General features: G+C 39.4%; 2 protein-coding genes across 2 annotated transcripts; one reads left to right on the forward strand and one right to left on the reverse strand.

Moving 5' to 3' along the window:
* Positions 1 to 218: 218 nt before the first annotated feature.
* Positions 219 to 15,697, reverse strand: gtpbp2a (GTP binding protein 2a). Its single transcript, XM_057848106.1, has 12 exons — positions 15,258 to 15,697; positions 14,568 to 14,594; positions 12,483 to 12,667; positions 12,290 to 12,398; positions 12,011 to 12,208; positions 11,749 to 11,923; positions 7,460 to 7,679; positions 5,599 to 5,734; positions 3,446 to 3,504; positions 3,197 to 3,368; positions 2,956 to 3,120; positions 219 to 1,720 (listed from the first exon to the last, which is right to left on the reverse strand). Exons 1-12 carry the CDS (start codon positions 15,447 to 15,449, stop codon positions 1,520 to 1,522), a joined length of 1,839 nt encoding a protein of 612 aa, XP_057704089.1. The 5' UTR covers positions 15,450 to 15,697; the 3' UTR covers positions 219 to 1,519.
* Positions 15,698 to 18,178: 2,481 nt separating this feature from the next.
* On the forward strand, positions 18,179 to 19,625 carry LOC130923324 (otoraplin-like). Its single transcript, XM_057848956.1, has 4 exons — positions 18,179 to 18,335; positions 18,408 to 18,547; positions 18,634 to 18,744; positions 18,824 to 19,625. The coding sequence occupies exons 1-4, from the start codon at positions 18,230 to 18,232 to the stop codon at positions 18,845 to 18,847; spliced, it is 381 nt and encodes a 126-aa protein (XP_057704939.1). The 5' UTR covers positions 18,179 to 18,229; the 3' UTR covers positions 18,848 to 19,625.
* Positions 19,626 to 24,158: the final 4,533 nt, after the last annotated feature.

The raw sequence follows: 24,158 nt of genomic DNA on the forward strand, positions 1-24,158 counted from the left end.
TATTGAAGCGTTACCTTCTGAACTGGGTCATACAGTGACTAGTGGATAAAAAGCTGTGTCTTCTGTTGTGCAGTCCTGCCCCCCCCCCTCCAATTCTGCATCATGTAAGTCACCCAAACCTTGGATGATTAAAATGCTGTTTTTTCTATCAATTTCTTGGCAAAGAGGCTTGTAATAAATTATACATTCTAAAAATAAAACACCAGAAGTGACATTTAAACAGGATAAAGATTTACTCACAAACACAATACAACAATTGGATCTGTACATATTTTCATTCATAACAGTGATAAACAAATCAGAAAGCTCGAAAAAGTTTGATTGCAAATTGTAAAAACTACTAGAAAAACACCTGAGGAAAAAAATGTAAAAGCAGATACGATAGCTGAAATATGTACTTTACAAACAACACAATGATAGTGGGGTGTGAATGTGTGAAATGAATGTGACAGTGCGGCGGTTACAAAGTTAAGACCGTCAAAAAGTTATTATAAGGCCCACAGCAGTCTTGGTTTGGAGCAGTACTTAAGTCTTATGTTTTGATACATATATTTGCATTTGGTAGCACCAACTTTGAGGTTTTTTATTTTTTTAAGAGTATGAATGACTCGTGTTATGTTGGAAGGCACTTCCATCAGGCACTGTTTATGTATGTGTGTGTGACATCAGTAACTTCAAGATCCTGTAGCAAATACCTTGAAAACATGGCTTGGAATTCAAACAAACTTCATATTTAGGTCACCAATGGTTTTAATTTTTTCTTCTAAGCGAGGCTTAGATAGTAAAACATTCATTATCACTGCAAGGCCTGTCTTAGTGGGCTACTTCTTATGTTATTACCATATCCTCACTACAACCCTTGTCCTCATACTGTGATCTACATGCGCCCCCTCAACAGTCTTCAGTCTGATCAGTCAGCTAGGACAAGAAAAGTCGCCGTATGCATTTATGTTTCACAGTAACATCAGTGATGTATACGCCATCTGTTAAAATGTTTGCTGCTGCGTATGTTTTAACACTGACCCCTAAGTGTGTGCCAGGGTTTAACTGAGGTGTAAATTTGACCCCATTCACTCCTGGGGGTGAGTTTCAGGTTCAGTGCCAGTTATAACTCCTAAAAGCACTCATATGGAAATGTTAATGTTGGGTTCTCTCCAAGTTTTTTTTAGTTCACGGACATAAAATTTTACTGAAATCATAATATTTTGGAAGCTGTGTATGTCTAGTATATGATTTCTTATGCTGTTATCAGTTTCCACGTTGCTTATGTTTTTTCCACCTAACTCATTGTTCCTCCACATTAATCATTCAGCGCTAAGTGTGAACAAGTTATTTGATTTTACGATGATCTGGTGAACGTGTGTGTGTCAGTCAGACTATATTCTATTAGCTTCACGAGCATCTTGAAGTTACACAGGTGAGGAAAAGAGTGTAGACTGGCCTTTGGTAGAAGCTTGTCCATTATAAAAAAAAAAGTAAAACTGCACTTGTTTTTAAGGGACGTGAGCATGCTGAATTTCTAGTCGTCGTCATCGTCGTCGTCATCTTCGTCGCTTTCCGGGTCATGGCGATAGCGCGCGATGGGATGCAGCTTGGTAATGTGGCCAACGCCCTTGGTGACGCCCTCCCTGAAGAGCACCTTGGCCCCCATCTTCAGGTACTCGGGATGTTTGAGGAATTTGAACTGGACGCCTGCCTTCTCCCCGGTCCTCAGCTCTTCCTGTGGTACACAGAATTATTTATTTGTCATCGAAGAGAAAAGTGGTTCACAAGTCTGCAAAATTTCAATGAATAAACTAGGGATGTCCCGATCCGATCACGTGATTGGAAATCGGGCCGATTGCGCCATTTTTCAGAGGATTGGTATCGGGTGAAAAGGATCGGGTTTTTCATTTAAAAATATATATTTGTTTTTCTGCTTCATGCTTGTACAGCTTCTCACCCTCCTTCATGCTAAGCAGTGCGACCAAAAAGTCCAGTGCAGCTGAGTTTAGTACTTAAAGTAAAAGATGTATACGTTTTATACTTCGCAACATTCCCGGAAAATGTGGAAGTCGTACTGTAAAAAGTACAGTGCTGTAACATGTTTGGAATTTCGTTCAAATAAAAACACACACAACAAAAAATTGTATCAGATCGGGACTCTGTATCGGCAGATTCTCAAAATCAGGTTACTCGGACTCGGGTGCAAAAGTATGCGATCGGGACATCCCTAAAATAAACAAATGGAAAAGTACATAATAGAAGGCACACTGATGGTGTGGCCTTCCAATTTGCCACCACCTAGTTCCTTGTACCACATGTGGGTCTGCAAAATAGGGATTCTGCAAATGGCGTTGATAATCACTGTTGTGTAAGACTTGTGCCGTTAATTTGTTCTGTGTGGGAGCCCTTGATTGCTTTTTTTTAACGTCTTTATCATGAACTATTCGGAAATTACAACTACAGATACAGCCTAGTGTACTCCCTTACAAATGGCAACATTAACTCCTTCATCCTATTTGATCGTCTGCTCCCACTGCTTTCTATGGTCTTTATTGGTTGGACAGTTGAAAACATACTCTAGGCAACAAAAGCTTGCTTTTCAACATTACTATTTTCATTTGTGATGGAATTTTTATTTTACAAATGACAGTCAGCCGCGACCCTCGTGAGGATAAGCCGTTCGGAAGAAATTACAGACATCACGTTTTAGCTTTTTTTCCTCAATGCATGTGATAGATTTGCTTCAAAACCATGCTCAAACAACTTCATGATGCAAATTGTAGAGCGAAAAATTCTGAGGTGTTTTTTTTTTTTTTTTTCATAAATCACACCGCCTCAAAATTGGGATAAAATATACACCCTGACTTCAGAGGGCGCAATATCTCACACCCCGTGAAGAAGCTTCTGGTTTCGATAGAGTGGCTCACATTTAAGCATTTCAGTAAGTTAAAGCAGCGTCTAGACACCCACCTTGCCATAGACAGCCTCCACCGTGGCGGTCTGTCTAACGTTGCCTATGTGCACGGTCACCTGGAAGCCCTTGTGGAAGGTTTTGGAGTGGAAGAGCAGCACAATCTCAGCCTCAAATATCCAGCAAATGGTTGGGTCCATCTCTGGACTCACCATCACCATTCCCTGTGGAAGGAAAACGCACTGCATCGGCTGACGCTGAATGGAAGTATACTCTTGTAGAGAAGTTGTGGAGGCGGACCTTTCGCAGCAACGTGCGGTCAAAGTTGCCCAGCGCCAGAGTGGCAGCCTGTCCGGCTCGGAGCACCCTGCAAGCAGAACGGTTCCGCTGGATGCTCCCAACAGTCAATTTATGGAAGCGGCCCAATTCTGTGGGCCCAACCACCAGATTGTCTCCCTCGCGGCAAATACCACTACATCAAAAACAACATAGAACTTTTGCTTGAAGAATAATTTTAATGTGTCTAGTGCTCATTGTTGGTGAACTAACCTATACAATGTACCACCCACCACAGTTCCCACTTCTGGGACCGTGTAGATCTCATCCACCTGAAGAACATTCGACAATAAAGCAAGTGTTAACTGGCACTCACCTGAAAAGTCAATTCACCTGAGTTGCAGGTGCTCAACTAGTAAATACAGTGCCCTCCATAATTATTGGATTTATAATAATTATGTGTTTTTTAGCTTCTAATATTTTTTTTCTTTCTAAATAATATGGGACCTTAATGGAAAAAAAGAGAAAAATCCAACCTTCAATACAAGTGCATTTATTCAGTGGGGGGAAAAAATCCCAGATAAAGAAATAATATTTTGAATTCAAATACAGTGGTACCTCTACATACGATCGCTTCGACACACAAACTTTTCGACATCCGACGTAAAATTTGACTCGCCATTTGTTTCTACATCCAACGACATGCTCGAAATACGACGACAATGGCAGCACCGCAGACGAATGCACGGCGGATTTTCTTGTGTGACAAATCAACACTGGTTTCAGAAAAGGTTGGTACAGGTGGTGAAACAAGGACAAAGTTGACGCTTACCTTCTAAATGAAGATGCAAATGACAGAAAAATATGAGCGTAGGGTGGGCATCCGTGAAATGGCTCAAAAATACATCTCCACGGTCCTCCTATGACCATCGTTCGCCAGTCTTTATAAGTTAAGCTGACAATTCCTTTTGTGGTAACATCTCCAGAGAAATCGCCAACTTCGCCACGTTTTTATCATTTATTTCACAACTTATTCAAAACAAAAACACCTTCTGTCTGCCGCAATTGAGGTGTTCTCAAGAAAACATTCAAAGTGAAAGTGAAACTCAAGCTCACCGGTCTGTCTCTGGCACGTGAGCCTCGCGGTACGTTCAGGGTCAGCAAAAAACGTCCGCCACATTAGAACCCGATTCGTTACATTAATACAGGAATTATTATTATTATTATTATTATTATTCCGATTTTGATTTATAATTTATTTGTTTTGCTATGTGTAATTGCCATTTGTAATAGTACCAGCAGTATTTTTTAAGGATTTAGTGAAGGTTTTTGGGCTGTGGAACGAATTAATGGAATTATAATGTATTCCTATGGGAAAATCCTGCTCGACATACGACCATTTCGACTTACAAACAAGGTCCTGGAACGGATTAACTTCGTATGTAGAGGTACCACTGTAATGTGTGTCACAATTATTAGCACCCCTGGTGTTCATACTTTGTACAACCCCCTTTTGCCAACAAAACAGCACCTAATCTTCTATAATGTTTGACAAGATGGGAAAAGACAGAAAGAGGGATCTTCAGCCATTCCTCTTTGCAGAATCTAAATCATCCAGAGACCTGGATCTTCTCCTCTGTACTCTCCTCTTCAGCTCACCCCACAGGTTTTCAATGGGGTTGAGGTCTGGGGACTGAGATGGCCATGGGAGGAGCTTGATTTTGTGTCTGGTGAACCATTTCTGTGTAGATTTGGCCATATGTTTAGAGTCATTGTCTTGCTAAAAGACCCAGTGACGACTCATCTTCAGCTTTCGGGCAGAGGGCAACAGATTTTGATTTAAAATGTCCTGGTATTTCAAAGCATTCATGATGCCATGCACCCTAACAAGGTTCCCAGGGCCTTTGGAAGGGAAAAAGCCCCACAGCATCACTGACCCACCCCCATACTTCACAGTGGGTATGAGGTGATTTTTTTTAGGTGGATGATTTAGAGAGATTCTGCGAAGAGGAATGGCTGAAAATCCCTGTTTGTCTTTTCCCATCTTGTGAAACATTATAGGAGAAGATTAGGTGCTGTTTTGTTGGCAAAAGGGGGTTGTACAAAGTATTAAGACCAGGGGTGCTAATAATTGTGACACACATTATTTGATGTCAAATAATTACTTCTTTATGTGGGATTTTTTTCCCCCACTGACAAAAATGCACTTGTATTGAAGATTGGATTTTTCTCTTTTTTTCCATTAAGGTCCCATATTATTTAGAAAAAAAAATATTAGAAGCTAAAAAACACATAATTATTATAAATCCAATAATTATGGAGGGCACTGTACATTTACTTTAGACCACATACAGCAAGCACTGCACGACAATACTTCATTATTCAGCTGTGTTTGATGGTTTTGGATGGTGTGTGGCTGGCTTTACCTGAAACTCAGTGAGCTGCTGCATGAGCTCTTCCTGTTGCTTGCTGTTGCTAAGCGGAGGAATGATGTTGAAGAAGACCTTAAGCAGGTCCAGGTTCTCTCCGGACACGCTGGATGCAGTAAAGACTGGTGTAATGCTGCCAGGGGGAGAAGCCATGTGAGCAAAACTACATTCGTGTTTCAGCTGGTGATCAGTTGTCAACTGGATGAACTAAACTGTTGCGCCTATTAAGACAACTTTTCCCCCCACTGTTACCGGTTTTAACTATCGTATTGGCCCGAATATAAGACGGCCCTCATTATAAGACGACCCCCTCTTTTTCAAGACTCAAGTTTGAAAAAACTTTTTGAACACAAAATTAATTTTTATACAGAAAATAATTACAATACATCAGAAACAAATGATAACAATATTAGGGCTGTCAAACGATTAAAATTTTTAATCGAGTTAATTACAGCTTAAAAATTAATGAATCGTAATTAATCGCAATTCAAACCATCTATAAAATATGCCATGTTTTTCAGTAAATTGTTGTTGGAATGGAAAGACACAAGACGGGAATATACATTCAACATACGGTACATAAGTACTGTATTTGTTTATTATAACAATAAATCAACAAGATGGCATTAACATTATTAACATTCTGTTAAAGCGATCCATCGATAGAAAGACTTGTAGTTCTTAAAAGATAAATGTTAGTAGAAGTTATAGAAATTTTATATTAAAACCCCTCTTAATGCTTTCGTTTTATTAAAATTTGTAAAATTTTCAATCAAAAAATAAACTAGTGGCTCGCCATTGTTGATGTCAATAATTACCATGCTCACTCATGGTACTAACCCATAAAATCAGTTGGACCCAAACGCCAGCAGAGGGCGCCAAACATCAAAAAACAAGTAACAAGCGGACATTACACTGTACTGTCATTTTAGTCTGTTTGAGAGGGGCATGTGCGTTAATTGTGTCAAATATCTTAACGTGATTAATTTAAAAAAATAATTACCGCCTGTTAACGCGATAATTTTGACAGCCCTAAACAATATATTTGAGAGAAAAAACATGTTATTTTGCGCCACTCATATCTTAATATCTGAACATTTAAATATGTAAACTTAAGTGCAATCACATTCGTAAATGAATGGCTTCTGGTTTTTTAAATGTAAGTAAACCAATCTATTGTGATAAAACAACAAAATTGCAATAACTGCATTAACCATCTAAGTGAAGTCTAACTGTAACTGTAGTCTTGAAACAAATCTGAGTAAGGAAAAACATTGCAATAAAATAATGCAAACTGTTTAAACTTGAGAGTAGATGAGATCTGTCATGACAGAACATTGCTTCAATGATATCTGGCGCCATCTAGCGTCGTGAATGGGTATAATGTCTAGACCTCAAATATAAGACGACCCCCACTTTTTCAGTCTTATTTCAATGCAAAAAACACCGTCTTATTTTCGGGCCAATACTGTACTTCGCCTACTTTGGCATTGACCAACATTTTGTGAGCAAAACACTTTGAAATAGATCTTTAGCAACTGGTGCTTTGGAGCCCATCTGTTTGACAAGAAGGAGCACTTGACTGAAGACGTACACTCCTACATTTGCTTCTCATTTTAACTCGCCACTGACTATCTTCCATTTGGCTTGTCAGTTTTATCAAAGGGTAGAGTATTATACACTTCACCAATGGCTTGGGATATTAATCTTTCATCTGAATCTATATTTTTGAAATGTCATAATAAAATTAGGCTCATCCTGAAATTTCACAAATACTGTTCCCCGAATTGTTGTGAGTAGCTATATTATATTGCATTTCATTTTATGCTTGTGTTTGACTTCAGAGGTCGGTACACACTTGGGCGACTGGGCAAACTGCTGCGCGGCGGCGACAGCATCATCTGTGTTGGCCACAACCATGGGCACCTTGTTGCATCCCGGCTGCTTGAGGAGTCGCTCCAGCTGCCGCACCGTTCGGTCCACAGTGGCCCGCGTGCACAAGTCCACTTTGCTGATAACGATGAAGATGGGCACCTTCAGGGCCATGGCCAGGCCCAGGTGCTCTCGCGTCGTGCCAACTAAAAGGAGAGGTCAGTGTTTAAGGCTGTGTGATATAAATTTCCTTAAAATTCCAGCTTGTTGACTTCGGCACTTTGCCTGATTGTAGTGTTTGTGTGATGTGCAAATTACTTTTTGATGCACTCACTCAAGCTTTTTCCTTTTTGGTGTCACCTTTCTGAATAAGATGTTAACAATAGTACAGATGTTTATGGTCAAATACCTTTCTAGCCTTCAACCCTCCTAAATTGGCTTGTTTCCACAAGGGGTATTAATCACCAATTTCATGCTGATATGTATCGATTCTTTTGACAACAACACAATATTTGCCAACATGACAAAGCATTCCAAGATTTAGTTTCAAAGGCCTTGATCAGAGATATGTACACTTTTAAAGAATCAGTTACAGTTCAACAAGAGCAATAAAAAATACAGAGCAATTTTGACATTTTTGTTGCAGAAACATTTTATACATTTGAATGAAAATAACTGTCCTCACCAAACAACATTTCTAAAACGATTATGTTAATTGACGTTTTGTGTTCTAATCAATTGAGTAGTTAATTGCTGAGCCAGTTGAATTGTTAATGCAGTATTGTTATTATTATTATTAACACATTTTTTCACAACTGATTTCCATCAATTCAAATTTTGATGCTGATCATGATTTTGTTTTCACAGTTCCATGAATGACTTATTAGCTAGATCCTTCTCATGTCAGGATGGTGAGCGGTCTAAGGCTGCTGCGTTCAGGTTGCAGTCTCCTCTGGAGATTTGGGTTCAAAAGTTAAATTCCATTTCTGAAAGATCTTGACATTATGACACTGCGTCCGTATTCAAAAGCAACAATGATTCAGGATTAACAAATGCCTCACTTCTTTTTTGGTACCATGCACAATTACACATATGACAACGTCAAATTGGTAAACAAATAACAACAAATGCCTCACTTCTCTTTTGGTACCATGTACAACTACACATGTGATAAAGTCAAATTGGTAAACAAATAACCCACTAAATACAGAGTTATTACCGATTGAGGGTTATAAGATTTTTGGTCATGTTATGATATGAGCACTAAACAATGTAGATTACCTTATTCTCCTTACTGAATCCATTAGTCTTTAGAAATGTGTGTGGTGATACTGTTTACTGTTTCTCGTTGCTTCTCTGTTTTATGCAAAAGAATGGCAGCGCATTCTCCAACACAGCATAAACTGTTATTTTCACAGGAAGTGTGATTTAAAAACCCTCACCTGACAAGTCCTTTTATGATAGCTCAGGATTCATAGAAAACCCCTAAAATGTATTGAATTTATTGCAAATCCCCTTTTTTTCATTTAAATAAGCATATTTATTTCTTTGCATTTTCAAAGTAACCGGCCAAACTAGGCTTGCACATTAGAGAAAAAAATATTTCGACCTCAGAAGGGACTTTGCCGTGCTGTAATGTTTCAAATAGGTAACTCCATATTTAATATGCCATCGGATGCTAGTTTTGTCATAAAAGGGGGCAGACATGATAGTAATCCACTTCATCACAAGTTCAGGTTGTGAATTGCAACTGATGAAGTAATACCTCAAGTTGATTGCATTAGTGATGAGTGGGGGGAAGTGGGCCACATTCTTCCCCCTAATTCAACCACTGAACTCTATTTTTGTCAATGACATACAAATAAAAACATCTCCAACGATATATTCATGGTCTAGGTTTCAATTTATTCATGTTTTTTCTGTGCAAGTCGACCCCAGAGTACACCAGTATGAGCAGCTGATAAATCTGCAGGTGTCAGTAATATCACATGAATCACAGCTGACTCCATGATGATATTTTTAGAAAGGGTCATGACCGGCAACAGTGTCTGGTTTGTTACATAAGGTCAGATGTCATGTTTGTAGCACCACAGCTGGTTAGCTGAACAGGTTCAGACAAGGATAAAGGAAAAAATTGAGTTAAACTGTACAACTGTACACTACAGCCTACAACAAAGAATGGTGCATTTCTAATTCATGAGTCTGTAAAACTGCAAGTACGGTATTTGGATTGACATCAGGCAGTCAACAGCTTAAAGCGCTCAACTAATTCTGACAAAAAACAATACCCCTCACCCAGTGCTTATTGGAAGCAGTATTGTATCATGGCTGAGTGGTCTCAGCTGCTGCGTTTAGGTTGCTGTCTCCAGGAGCTTGTGGGTTTGAATCCCACTTCTGACAGCATAATTTTGACGTGCATGAAAAAACTCACTGTGGTATTTGCTGCAGAAGTAGTAGCTTGCCACCCACTTTGTTGAAGTTGAAACCGATATAAAAGCAGACTCAGTCTTCAAGTATCTGATGAGATACTTAGTGGAGTTGCGAATCTTGCAGTGTTCAGACAACTAAAGTTAAATTCAGAACTTGTATATCAGGATTACTTGTATCATTTGAGGAGCCTCCTATCGAGACATTCCGATCCCCCCACTTTTTAGCAAAATGGTTTTGACTTTTTTTTTGTAATTTGACCTTTAGTCTGCACACAAACATCCTCACAAGGAGTGTGGATGTACAATATTGTATCAGGCATGAAAATGGGTCAAGGGTTAATAAGGTGAGAAGGGTGTGGAGGAAATATGTAAATATGTTCCGGTACACTGTACAACTAGGGCTGTCCCAAACGACTAATTTTCTCCTGATTAGTCAGCCGACTATTTTTACGATTATTCGACTAATCTAAACCCCCCCCCCCCCCCCCCCCCCGTTTTTTTAATAATTTAGCAATGAAATTTTTGATGACACTTATTAATTCACAAAAAACATTTTGGAACACTTAAATTCTTTATTAAAGTACAAATAAACACATAAATAACAACAATAAATCACAAACAATGAGGTCAAATGCTGATAGCATAACTAGTGCAAAATAATGGAATGTAAACAGATTCAAAACACTGACTTCGCCTTTCCAACATGATTCAAAACAATTCTTAAAAAATATCTATCATTAATATTATAGTATACTACAATATATAATAGTAGTATAATAATTATTCATTGCCAATCAGATTTTTCATAAAGGGTGTCATTTTAAAGCTATTCTTAGTGTAGAATCTGAATTCTGAAGTACGTGGGATTAACTCGAGACATTCTTATTTGTATGATGAACATGACGTGCTTTTATTTTGAAATGTTCACCGGAAGTACGTTCGCAAAACCGTTAACTGTAAACTTTACACTCCGCAAAAAAAGCTCTTTTTGTCATTGCATGTGGTCTCAGTAATCTTTTTTTTTCCATTTGCAAATGCTGTTAACCAGCAATTTTTCATGTTTAAAATGTCACCTTTTAACCGCAAGTTTGCGTTTTGGAGAAGACTGCCAATGTTTTATAGCAGGCTAAAGTAGGTTCTCTTTTTTCCCCATTAGCCTCAATGTAGCAATGCTAACATTTACGGTGTTTAATATCGATGTGTTTCCTTATTTTGTATGTCTGAAGTTTAACTCTGCGGCATGTTGATGACCAATAAACATCTGTTAAAGGAACTGAAGTCTCATGTGCCATCAGCACGCACGCACAAATATATGCACATGCGCGCAGCGATAAAACGCAGCCGTGAAAATTACCGCCCTCATTTTTATTTACTGTGCGATAAATGGACTCATTGCATTTCGCGACAGGCTTAGCAACTTCAATAAAACATGTCGTTAGTTAGTTAGATGGACTTACAATCTGCCAGCTCCTGTCGTCTTTCAAAACTACAACTGGGTGACAGGGCGCTTTAGGTGTTCATTCACGGCCGACGTGCAGCCAAGCTTGGCATTGAAGAGACAGGACACAACAGTGTACCCTCCTTTGTTTCGTTGAAATAAGTCAATGTTTTGGGCACTCTGGTGCGCTTTTTTGGCTTTGTGCCGCTTTTCCCGCTTGCATACCAAGCGTCCGACATTAACTCCCCCCCCCTTAAAAATGTTCTCCTCGGATCTACACAATTCATGTAGGTTACCCTTTTTGACTTCAAAACGCCGAATTTTGCCGAAAGGTGAGGGACTTTCATGCCCGTTGTATGTATAGTGCTTGGTTTGAGGAATACATCAACTTGAAAAATGGTAACTCACCGATGCCAGTATTTGCTCCGACAACAAGCATGGCGAAATCAGGGCAGTAGCTGGTTAATCCAAAGATGGTGGTCTTCAAGTATTTGTGGTGGCCTGCCAGATCTATGAAAGTGATCATTTTTGAGGCGCTTTCGCAAATTTCCTCTGCTGTCCGAGACTCGCTGTAGTTCACAACCTAGGAATAGATCAAATGAAAGATTGCTTCAACGTACCCAGCGTTTGGTTTTAATTACTACTTGTTTTTGCTGATCGTTTTACTCACCTCCCCTTTACTGTTGAAACCAAGGATTTCAAAGCTGATGCTCGACGTTCGGCCAGTCTGGATTTCATGAAGGTGCCTGAAAAGGTTGAGTCTCGCTCTTCCCCGTCCATTATCCAGTTCACCTTGAGTCAAAACACCTAGCAGAGTCGATTTGCCCGAGTCCACATTACCGAGTACGGCGACTCGCAGGTCCAGGAACTGTAGTTAAAGCAAAGAACAAAATGAGAAGTCATTCATCGATTAACAAAAAAAAAAAAAAAAAAAAAAAACCTAACAAACCTGCTGGTCATCTGGCACTTTACGGATTAAGACTTCAGCAATGGTAAGAGGCTTATCAGAGTCGTAGTCCACCTGTGCATGCCGAAGGATGGTGATATCAGCACCGACTCTGTTAAACAAAAATCATTTTAGTTGGTAAATAGCTAACAAGTATATGCTTTGGACTGGTGGATGGGTTCTCATCAAAGCTCACTTCTCAGCCATCTTATGGAGGGTGGTGAGAGACGCCTTCATGTCCTGCTCTGACAGTCCCACTAACATACCATTATCCTCAACCCCAATCTGATAGACAGCTTCGCCGCGACCCTCCTGAAGCCGCCATTTCATTTGTGTTACGAGGTGCTCAAAACGGCTTTGTGTAGGGTCCACCAGCTTCAGCTAGACAGGAGGGGAAAAGATAACGGTTCAATAAATAATATACTGTACAGTACACCGATGCTAACATTGGTGTTGTTAATGCGCGTTGTAGGTGTCAGATTTCTACATTTGAGACAACTGAAGCTGACTTGACAAATTGTTAACCTACAAATGTTCTTCTCACTGATCTTTTTGTGAGCCTCAGTTTTGTCTCTTAACTAAATTTTGTCTAAGAAAATGCCATTTGACGTATCGATATGAAAGTGTGCATTTTCAGCAATATATGGGCTGCTTTCAGGTCACAGCATGAATATTTTTGTACTAGTCACTCATTTACTTTTCCCATTGTATATAGCATGTATCCTCATTATGGACAAAAAATAAATTGAGTTTATCCGTGATGGCTTCAGGTGAGAGCAGCGTGTACGCTGGGCTGGTACCGGTCATTTGCAGGTCACTTAAAGATTTAAAGTCATTCACACGTCCAAGAATATACATACATACATACATATATTATAAAATATATTTATATATAACACACACATACATATAAATTAGGGATGTCCCGATCACATATTTTTGCACCTGAGTCATTTGATTTTGAGGATTTGCAGATACAGAGTCCCGATCCATTACTGAAAAAAATGTGTCGTTCAAAACAAAAAAGTTTCAAACATGTTACTGTCCCACCGTGCCGCCTTCATAAGTGAATTATTTTTAAACAAGCGTAGAAATTTTTTGGTCTTTATTAAATGCTTCATTGAGTGAGTGCACTCAAATCCACTTACGCTTTGACGCTCACACTGCTGAGAACAGTTTCTCACTTACACAATGAGTTTTGACAGCACACTACCGCTAGTGTTTAACAAGCCAATAAATGATTGACACGTTTGGGCCTTTGATGGTAGAGCCTGCTCTTGGATGGACACGCCTTACATCAAATAGACAACAATATCCTCTGAGCAGTTGAGTAATTTCACTGTGTAAAGACACAGTTTTCATTGTCAGGAGCATCGAGTCCACCATGAATGTCGAGCTCTTGCTGTAGCGATGATGTGACATATTTTACCTTACATTTTTCTCAAAAAAAAGAAAAAAAAAGAAAGAAAAAGTTTAAAAAATGTAACTATCCCACCGTGCCGCCTTCATTTTGTGAATTTTTAAACAAGAATAACATAGAAAAATGTTTGTCTTTAACAAATGCTTCATTGAGTGAGTCCACTCAAATCCACTTACACTTTGACGCTCACACAGCCTCTCACTTACACAATGAGCTTCAACAGCATCCTCCCACTAGTGTTTACTTTGCATTTATATTAGCTTTTAAAACGGGACCTGAGTTGTAATTTCTCACCATTAACATGTAAAAGTGAACTGATGAGACAATAAAAAAAATCATTGAATCCTTGTACAAGCTAAACGATGATTGACACATTTAGGCCTTTAATGGTATAGTTCTAAGTTTCTCTGGCTAGATCAAAGCTACACCCCTGTCAATCATAGTTAACTTTGAATACCTAACTCCAGGGCATTGCTGACCAAGAAAAGCAGCAGGCAGAGAGAGTGAGATGCTGTACGAGCATGAAGCAGACTAACATTAATATATTTTTTTAAATTAAAAACCCGATCCTTTTGACCTGATTCTGATCCTCTGAAAAATGGCACGTTCGGCCTGATTTCCAATCATGTGATTGGATTGGGACCTCCCTAATATATATATTTAAATATTTTACAGTAAAGGCTACATTTCTTTACACATTAATTCAACATAATGTGGCTGTAATGATCAACAGACAACAGGCAATAAACAAAAGCCTGCATTTTTTTTGGGTGGCAAGGAAAATGGGTGTATCATATCACAGAGTTAACTCTGTGTGATGGCATTTCTTGTTCTGGTATTGATTGATAAGAATGTCCTTACCTTATACTCTATGTTACCTTCTTCTACCTAGGAAATGAAAGAGAAAGCGTTAGACACAGACAGGCACAAACAAAAGACCTTTGATTTGTTAAAAAGGATCACGGTAGAAAGCCATTTGACCGAATGAGCATTATGACCAGTGATATGCTTAGCTGAACACTGAACTAGTGAATATATAATAAACAAATGTGTCGAATTCATTCAAGTTTCCTTTGCCACGACCGACTTACTACATTTGCATACTACCGATAACTAATCCGTGCTGCTTAACGAGAAACCAATTTGACTCTATAACTACACAGCCTAGAGTAAACAGAAATGATGCGGCCAAGGAGGGGAAATATAATACTTGACAGTAATATTAGCAAGTACAACATGGGTGTGTGTGTGTGTGTGTGGGGGGGGGGGGGCGTAAACTATATTTACAAACACAGCTGATGCTACAATAGCATGCTAACTGCACCCTCACACATTTAAATTTAGACCTCAGACATCTATATGGGTACAAAGATAATGTGGCTACTTGCCATTTAATACAGTACTTCAAATATATACATTAGGTTAGAGAACCAAAAGAAGACAAAACGCGTCTAACACAAACCAAACTTAAAACGTAAAAGTGAAGGAAAGTTGGAAATTTTCATTGTAAGTGACATGTATAAACAAGATATGCTTTTAAACCAAGCGTACCTCTGGAGGAAGATATGTGGTGGTGTTGTGGCTCGGTTTAAAACTGCGAAAGTGACGCGCGATTGGTCTTTTCTTCTTTCTTTTGGTTGCGGGGTTCTGTCCGTAACCATTCCCCGGGTTCACTTCAGTCCTAGAGCAGCCGCAGTCGTGTCCATTTTCTAAGGCAAACAACTCAGAAACCCGCGCATCCATAAGCTGCTTGGCAAGGAGACAGCGGACCGGGGCGGGGGGGGGGACCTCTTAAAGCACCGGGAAGTTGTCTTACCCTAATGGGACACTTTCTACCTGAAAGGGGGGTTGTTTTCGGTCAAGCGGGAGTTTATAATCCCCCCTCCCCGAATAAGTGTAACCCTAAAAGTCCAAATAAGCAACAATAACAACGGTGTAGAGGTGGTGGTTTTGAGTTTTCCGAGGATACACGTCACACTGTGTGACATCACGGTAAGCGATTAGCTTTGTATTCCAGGGCAGCGGGCGCAGGCGGAACGTTCTCAAATCGTATTTTCAGTCCAGTAAGCACCGCTCAACCTAGGTGCCTTGGTGTAGTCGCTTAAGACACTTGAAATAACCCAACGCTTTACACAGTTTTGCGTCAGCCGACGAGGAAGTCGACGTTTAACACCAAGACTGACGAAAGTTTGTGTTTAAGTATGAAATCACCCTCTCAGAATTATTAAATTAAGGCCAATGTGCACTTAAATTACTGCATTTGTATTTTTAAACTGCATTCAATTAGAAATATAATAGCAAATAGACCAAAAATTGGCCCTGTATGCTGATGAAAGTTTTTAAAAATAAGTGCAAAAAATGTGCATTATTATGGTGGCTGTATTCATTATTACAGTAGTTATATGGGCTCTGTTACACCCTAAACTGAATGAACTATACATTGTCAGTATGGTTCCTAACAAGTTGTTTCATCTAATATCTATACTTTAATACTATAATCACTATAATATGTATTAGTTGGTTTATATTTCTTTTTTTTTTTTTTTAAATCAAAAATACATCAACTGCGATATCTGGTATTTTCAGAGGAGTAGCAAGGGTCTCCGGGGGTCCCAGGCAACAAGCAACATGGGGCCCTTTGAGTGTGTGCAAGTAAGTGGGACAGTTGGACTTGGAGCAATAGCATATTTAATAAAAGTATAATAATGCCTCGGTCTCATAGAGCGCTTTTTAGGACACTCAAAGTGCCAGGCTTCTACTACATTAGGACATAAAACTACAGTAGCACAGTACACTCACCGCTGTCTTGCTTACGTTTGTCCTCTTCTGCTTTTTTTTTTCTTTCTTTTGTCGCTCTTCATTTTGGATACACACCAAAAAAAAAAAAAAAAAAAAGCCAAATCGCCGCTCACTCTCACTCTGAGTCATGTGAGGGAGGGGGCTGGAGTGTAGAGCGAGTGAAGTGGCCCCTTCAGGAACTCAGACACAAGGCTTTCACTGGCACTGTCGCACTTGTCGCTGCAGCAGTGCAGTAAAGCTGCGTTTGCTAAATCTGTTGGCCGTCATGGGGGCCCCTAGGCAATTGCCTGGTTTGCCTAATGGGACGCGACACCTCTGGGTATTTTAGAGGAGTAGTGGTAACCACTTTAATGGTCACTATTTAAAGCAGTTGCAGTGTAGTTGTCCAAAATGTTGAGGAAAAATGGCAGACGTTTTATATGTTTTTATAAGCCACAGTTTGAAAATTAACACTGCAAATAAATTTAGGCAAGAAATTGTAATACAGTGTAGGCCTACTTAAAGTTAAGTGGTTATCTTTAGAGGTTGTGGCTAAATATTTGAAATGAAATATATCCCAAATATTAAATGTGAATCTTTTGTTATTGTCATTCATTCATTCATCTTCTGTACGCCTTATGTGTATGAAGGTTGTGGGGGTGCAGGGGTTATTTCCTTTTTTTTTTTTTTTTTTTTTTTTTTTTTTTTTTTTTTAGCAATTTGTTACACATTAAACCCACATTCCTGTTGTTTTGCAAACTGTGATGCCATGCATTACTTTATTACTCTCTGAGGAAAGTAATTAATTATATTAGTACTGGTTACTTTTTTTCCTCAATTTTTAAAAACATTTATTTCAACCAACATAAGCAGTGCATTATTATGAAGTAACACAACTCTTCAAAGTAGCAACAATGCAGAATGAGTGTGTTATTGTGAGTTCAATGCAGCAATGGCATATGGGAAAAATATGGTTGTGAGTCTTGTTTTGGTCCTGATGAACCTGCTGTGCTTGCCAGAGGTCAAATAGTTGATGGGTGGGTGTGTAACAATACTTGTGTTTGTCTCTCTTCTGTGGTATGACAATGCTACTAAGATTAAGGTAGAAGTGTGGACCTCCTCCATGTGTAATGTAAAGATAGGGAAGAAGTGTCCTGTGCTTCCTATGGTAGCACATGCGCCTCAGTTTTGAAGTTGCATGTTCAAAACTGAGATTCAGCCTTCTTTTACTGAGGTTGGATGCCCTCCTTGTGCTTGCATGTTTCTCCTACACTTAAAAAAGTAGAGTCATTGAAGACTCCTTATTGTACCAAGATGTGGATGTGAATGCTTGTTTGTCCACTGTATATGTCATGGTGACCAGTCTAACGTATACTTCCACACAAAGTCAGTTGGGACAGAGGCACCAGTTAGCCTGCAACTCAAATGAGGACAAGCATTATAGGAAATGGTTGGATGGATTCCATTTTGTATCTCTTTACGTGGGTTTAAATATAATAGTTGCACTTTTACTCATTGTACAATTGTAATCCACCCTTTTCCACTTATTTTGAAGTGTGAGTATACATAACTGACCTCTACTCAGGCTGTAACTGGGTCCAGAGTGTGACATTTCTGAAAATCAAACATGATTGGCCAGAGTGGCTGTGATGGCGGGGCACGGCCCATTTCTCCCCTGGCTTCGAGAAGTTTCTTCTCAGATTTCTCCAAATGAATTTGTGCATTTGTACATTATTTTTTTCAAAATGCTTGCGCTAATTCTCTGTGTGGGAATGCTGCACCACATCTCAGAGGCTGTCCCTGTGGAAAAACTAGCAGACAAGAAGATTTGTGGTGATGTGGAGTGCTCGTGTAAGTATGTGTTTAATCTGACACGTTCTTCTAATTTTAAAGTCACAGTCCTTTGTGATTTTTCTTTGGCAGATGCTCTCTCCATGGCCACGGCCTTGGACGACTTCATTGCTCCAGACTGCAGATTCATCAATATCAAGAAGGGTCAGAAGGTTTACGTGTATTCTAAACTGGTACCAGAGGAGGGCGGTGGTGTCTTCTGGTCCGGCAGTGTATGTCCAAAAATGAACCCCTTTGTGGAGGAAATAACACTGTGATTTACATTTTAGAGAGATACTGCTTGTCTGTTCATTGGTAGGTGTACAGTGACCGCTATGTGGACCAGATGGGCATCATTGGATACTTTCCTGCGCCTTTAGTGAAGGAGACACACACGTTTAGGGAGGACACGCGCCAGATTCCGACAGCAGTGTGTAAAATTAACATGTGCATGTTGTTTGTATTTCTATATTCCACTTGGGCTGCATTAATCCTCTTTGTCATTGCAGAACATGGATTTCTTCTGTGCTTAAGGTGGATAGATGCTGTTTTGTTAACTTACTTACTTACGCACGCCCCCTCCAAATAAATAAATAAGCAAATGCTTGTTGCTCCAACATTGAACTTGGATACTTTTAACGATGGGTATGTCAGAATTTGATCTTTGATTTTCCAGCATCTCATTAGTCAGCAAAGTTTATTCAATTTTATTTGTTCAATTTTATAAACAGTTATCCTGAGTGATTATTAAGTGGTGTGGCAAAAGTATAAAAAGCAGAGGTCGCTAAAGTATTGCACTTAGGTAGAACTTATATACTTATGTTTTATGTTAAGAAGAACAACAAAAAAGAATGGTAAAATTAGTCCAGATTTAAATCAACTACTAAAGCCAAATTTAAAAACTATAGGCTATCGAATGTACTTAAAACACCAAAGTAAGAATGGGATCCGAAAGAAATATGACATAAAAATTCATCTGTGAATCCTACTTAACACCCTACTGCTTATTTAATGATTTGTCAAATAAACCCTCCTTTCCACGCCAATCTCATTCACAACTGTTTATTTGAACAGACGGCGACTTTTGAAAATTGGTAATTGTACCCTGTCATTGCCACTGTACAACATGATGATCTTCACTGTCACAGCAGTGTCAAAATTTTGTCATTGACTGTCTGATTTGTTGATTGACTCGTACTGCATATCATGGAAATGCGACCCTTTCATCAAGAGTATCACATACATTGACCAAGTCATATTGTGTGTTAAGGTATTCCAACAGACCTCAATACCACACAGTTTGTATTATAAAGAACTACATCAATAAAGGTACTCGTAAATTATAAGTGCTGTACGATTGTGTTCTTTACAATTGCAATTCTTAAACAAACACAGTAAATGTTACAACTGTACTATACAGTATCTGCTGCAGTGACAATGTACTTTGAACAGTATGATGGAATAAAAACTGGGAAATGCCCAGATTTGTGTTTTCATTACAACAGAAAGAGGAGAGGGGCAGAATTTATGCAATGCATTATTAACAAGGTATTCGAACTAACACAGCAGATGTTTGGAAAAACATGAACTGAAACATCTGACTGCTGGCAGTTCTTTGGAATGACAACACGCTGCTTTCCCTAATGTGACAGCCTACCACTGATGAATTACAATAAGTTTTGTGCTTAGCAAATATGTAAACATTCGATACATCAAGTGGCATGGTTGGTGAGTGGTTAGCCTGTCTACCTCACAGTTCTGAGATAAAGGGTTCAATCTTGGGCTCTTGCCTTATGTGTAATTTGAATGTTCTTTCTGCGCCTACGTGGATTTTAACTACAGGTCCTCCGGCTTCTTTCCACATCCCCAAAACTTGCATGGTAGGCCAATTGAACATTATATTCTCCATAGGTATGATTGGGAGTGTGAGAGGTTGTTTGTCCTCTTCCCTGCCAATGACTGGCAAACATTTCAGGATGTACTCTACGTCCTTCCTATAGTTAGCTGGGGTGGGCTCTAGTACCTTTGCGACCTTTATGAAGGTAAGTGGTACAGAAGATGTATGAACATTCTATACACTTTTTTCAAGACAGACGTGAACATTTTCTCACACAAACATTAATCTACCCTTCTCCAGTTACGACTTTTTGTCAGACGGAATACCTTTGTGAAAATATACACCTTTTATGTCCCATATTTCTCACACACAGAGACACGCCCACACTCACAGAGTTCAGTTTAGTATACTAATGATCCTTGGGACATATTGGAGCTATTAAGGCTGGATTAATGATCTGCTTTGATAGCTTTCATTATCATCGTCATGGATTCTTTTCACATCGTATCACCCACACAGATGCACATGTTGGAGCAATACAAATGTCCGTTAGTGGACTTATAACCGAAAGCAAGAAAGACGCATTGATTTTACTTCAGATCTGCTATTCAACATATTGATTTGAAACGACAACACAAACTTTTAATTTGCTTATTTAATTCAGCACTTGTGGGAATCAGTGCGGTCACACATTAGTTCCAATCAATACAAATTTGCTAAACATGTTGACATTTACCACAAAAATTACATCAGCAGTGGGAAAATCAGCCAAATGATTAAAAACAAATGCCAGTGTGCACGTAGAAACAACGCTGTTTACCTTACAGGGTTGCCATGGTGATAGTCTGGGATTTTTGAGGGGGGGTGTCATAGTTTCAATGAGCAGCTGCCAAATGCAGACATGTTTTTTTTAATTATTTTTTTAAGTTGTTCCATTCCCTTGTCATACACCCCTGCAAACAGGAAACCCCTCAGCTGCAAAATCATCAACCATCTCTGAGTGCCTGAGGCTCACATTTCAGACACAGGGAAACCTCCTTTTATGTTTGACACATGACTGACGAATCCAGGAGAATAACAGCTATGAAGTGAACAGCTATATGTCTCAAAAATAGTAAACAAAATACAAAAAAAATGAAGGACTATTTCATTTGAGTATGTAAAACAAATGAAGTTTATACTTAACCCAGTTCTTTCCTCAAATTGTCACATCTCTACAGTCCACTATGACAATTAAACATCCAAATAGAGTATATGCCTTCCTTTTTACACTCAGGCAGGGTAAACTCAGGATTTGAGGCCAGCAAGCAATGCATTTACAGGCCAGGAAGCATTAATGCTCACATGTTATTAATTAAGCGAACCGTAAAAACTGTGCCCCAAAAAATCATGCCATTGACTAACTGGGGCGACACTTGACAAATGCCAAGTCACTTTGTCTATTCATTTAGAATGCATTTTGTGCAGAGGATGTGGAAGAAATCAGGGTAATCTGGGAAATCAGAGTTCTTGAGAAAAGCATAAGCATGGGGAGAACTTACAAAGCCCACACGTCAAAATCTCATACAGTCTATCACAAAAGTGAGTACACCCCTCACATTTCTGCAGATATTTGAGTATATCTTTTCATGGGACGTCACTGACAAAATGACACTTTGACACAATGAAAAGTAGTCTGTGTGCAGTTTATATAAAAGAGTTAATTTATTTTCCCCTAAAAATAACTCAAAATATAGCCATTAATATCTTAACCCCTGGCAACAAATGTGAGCACACCCCTTTGTGAAAGTTGTCAATATTAACATACAACATGTCAACTGTCAATATTTTGTGTGGCTACCACTATTATCCAGAACTGCCTTAACTCTCCTGGGCATGGAGTTGACCAGAGCTTCGCAGATTGCCACTGGAATGCTTTTCCACTCCTCCGTGACGACTTTGCGGAGCTGCCGGATATTTGCGACTTTGCACACCTCCACCTTCCGCTTGAGGATCCCCCATAGATGTTCTATAGGGTTAAAGTCTGGAGACATGCTTGGCCAGCCCATCACCTTTACCCTCAGCCTCTTCAGTAAAGCAGTGATCATCTTGGAGGTGTGTTTGGGGTGATTGTCATGCTGGAACACTGCCCTGCGACCCAGTTTCTGGAGGGAGGGGATCATGCTCTGCTGCAGTATTTCACAGTACATGTTGGAGTTCATGTTTACCTCAATGGAATGTAACTCTCCAAAACCTGCAGCACTCATATAGCCCCAGACCATGACCTTCCCACCACCATGCTTGACTGTCGGCATGACACACTTATCTTTGTACTCTTCACCTGGTCGTCGCCACACATGCTTGAGACCATCGGAACCAAACAAATGAATCTTCGTCTCATCAGACCATAGGACATGGTTCCAGTAATCCATGTGCTTTGATGACCGGTCTTCAGCAAACTGTTTGATGGCTTTCTTGTGTACAGTCTTCAGAAGAAGCTTCCTCCAGGGGTGACAGCCATGCCCACCAATTTGATGTAGAGTGTGGCGTATGGTTTGAGCACTAACAGGCTGACTCCCCACCTCTTCAATCTCTGCAGCAATGCTGACAGCACTCCTGCAACGATCTTTCAAAGAAAGCATTTGGATGTGACGCTCAGCACTTGTGATCAGCTTCTTTGGACGGCCAACCCGAGACCTGTTCTCAGTGGACTTTGCTCTTTTAAAATGCTGGATGATCTTAGCCACTGTGCTGCAGCTGAGTTTCAGGGTGCTGGCAATCTTCTAGCTTTGGCCATCTTCATGTAGCGCAACAATACATTTTTTAAGATCCTCAGAGACTTATTTGCCATGTTGTGCAATGTTGGAACTTTCAGTGACCAGTATGAGAGAGTGAGAGAGCTGCACTACAAATTTGAACACACTTGCTCCCTAGGCACACCTGGACCTAGAAACACTAACGAGTAACATGGCATTATGGAGGGAAATTGACAAGCAGTACTCAGTTTGGACATTTAGGGATGTAGTTTCTAAGGACTGTACTCACTTTTGTTTCTAAGGGTTTAGATCTTAATGGCTATATTTTGAGTTTTTTGAGGGGAAAATAAATGAGCTTTATTATATAAGCTGCACACAGACTACTTTTCATTGTGTCAAAGTGTCATTTTAACAGTGTTGTCCCATGAAAAGATATGCTTAAATATCTGCAGAAATGCGAGGGGTGAACCCACTTTTATGATACACTGTAACTGTGAAGCAGAAGCGCCAAACACAAGTTTAATTCTTGTCTCTAACATCAAAACTGGAAAACATCTATTTTGTCCATTTTATCATAAAAATTAAAGAGCGGAGATTTTCTAACCCATTTTTTTAATTGCCAAAAGAGACTGCTTGTAATAAAAGCTAGAGCTAAAAAGCTGCTTGAACATATTCAATTGTACTTAATCAGCATTTAGCAACCCAAGTGAAAAGGTTGGTGGTTTAATCACTTCATTATTAATCATTTACGTCTCGAATGAGTCATACATATCGTGAACTACGCAACTCCAGAATTAGAATTTCAAACTAAACGTCACAATGTGGGGCTAAATTTGAAAATCTTTTTCACTCAGTGTCATCAATAGTTCTACAGAGCAAAGTATCAGTAATCATAAATAAAAAGCTAGAATGGAAGGTAAGTCTCAGATTGTCTTTTTTTTTTTTTTTATGATATAAAATAGAAAAAAGCAGTGGATCTACTTATTATTGGCATTGAGAAGAAAGAAGCGAGTACTAGATAGCCTTGGAATTAAATCAATGGTTCTCTGTATAGCAGAGAAAATGGGTGGAACTACACTTGCCGTGCAATTATCTGACTCACACAGGCACAGATGCACCCACCCCCCACCCCCCGACGCCCCCACACACACACCTGGAAGAGCATGTGAAAAAAAAGTTGATCCAACCCAATGACTTTGAAGCCAATGGACACTGACACTGACAAATACAATGTGAAAGGTAACAAATAAAGTGATATGGTTAAACTCAATT

This window comes from Corythoichthys intestinalis, chromosome 10, assembly GCF_030265065.1.
Source record: "Corythoichthys intestinalis isolate RoL2023-P3 chromosome 10, ASM3026506v1, whole genome shotgun sequence".
Classification (NCBI taxonomy): domain Eukaryota; kingdom Metazoa; phylum Chordata; class Actinopteri; order Syngnathiformes; family Syngnathidae; genus Corythoichthys; species Corythoichthys intestinalis.

Coding starts and splice junctions, on each gene's coding strand:
- gtpbp2a (XM_057848106.1), bottom strand. CDS start 15,449: ATGGATGCGCGGGTTTCTGAGTTGTTTGCCTTAGAAAATGGACACGAC. Junction 14,595..15,257: donor CCACATATCTTCCTCCAGAG/GTACGCTTGGTT, acceptor TTCATTTCCTAG/GTAGAAGAAGGTAACATAGA. Junction 3,369..3,445: donor GTGGGTGGTACATTGTATAG/GTTAGTTCACCA, acceptor TTTTTGATGTAG/TGGTATTTGCCGCGAGGGAG.
- LOC130923324 (XM_057848956.1), top strand. CDS start 18,230: ATGCTTGCGCTAATTCTCTGTGTGGGAATGCTGCACCACATCTCAGAG. Junction 18,336..18,407: donor TGGTGATGTGGAGTGCTCGT/GTAAGTATGTGT, acceptor TTTCTTTGGCAG/ATGCTCTCTCCATGGCCACG. Junction 18,548..18,633: donor GTGTCTTCTGGTCCGGCAGT/GTATGTCCAAAA, acceptor GTTCATTGGTAG/GTGTACAGTGACCGCTATGT.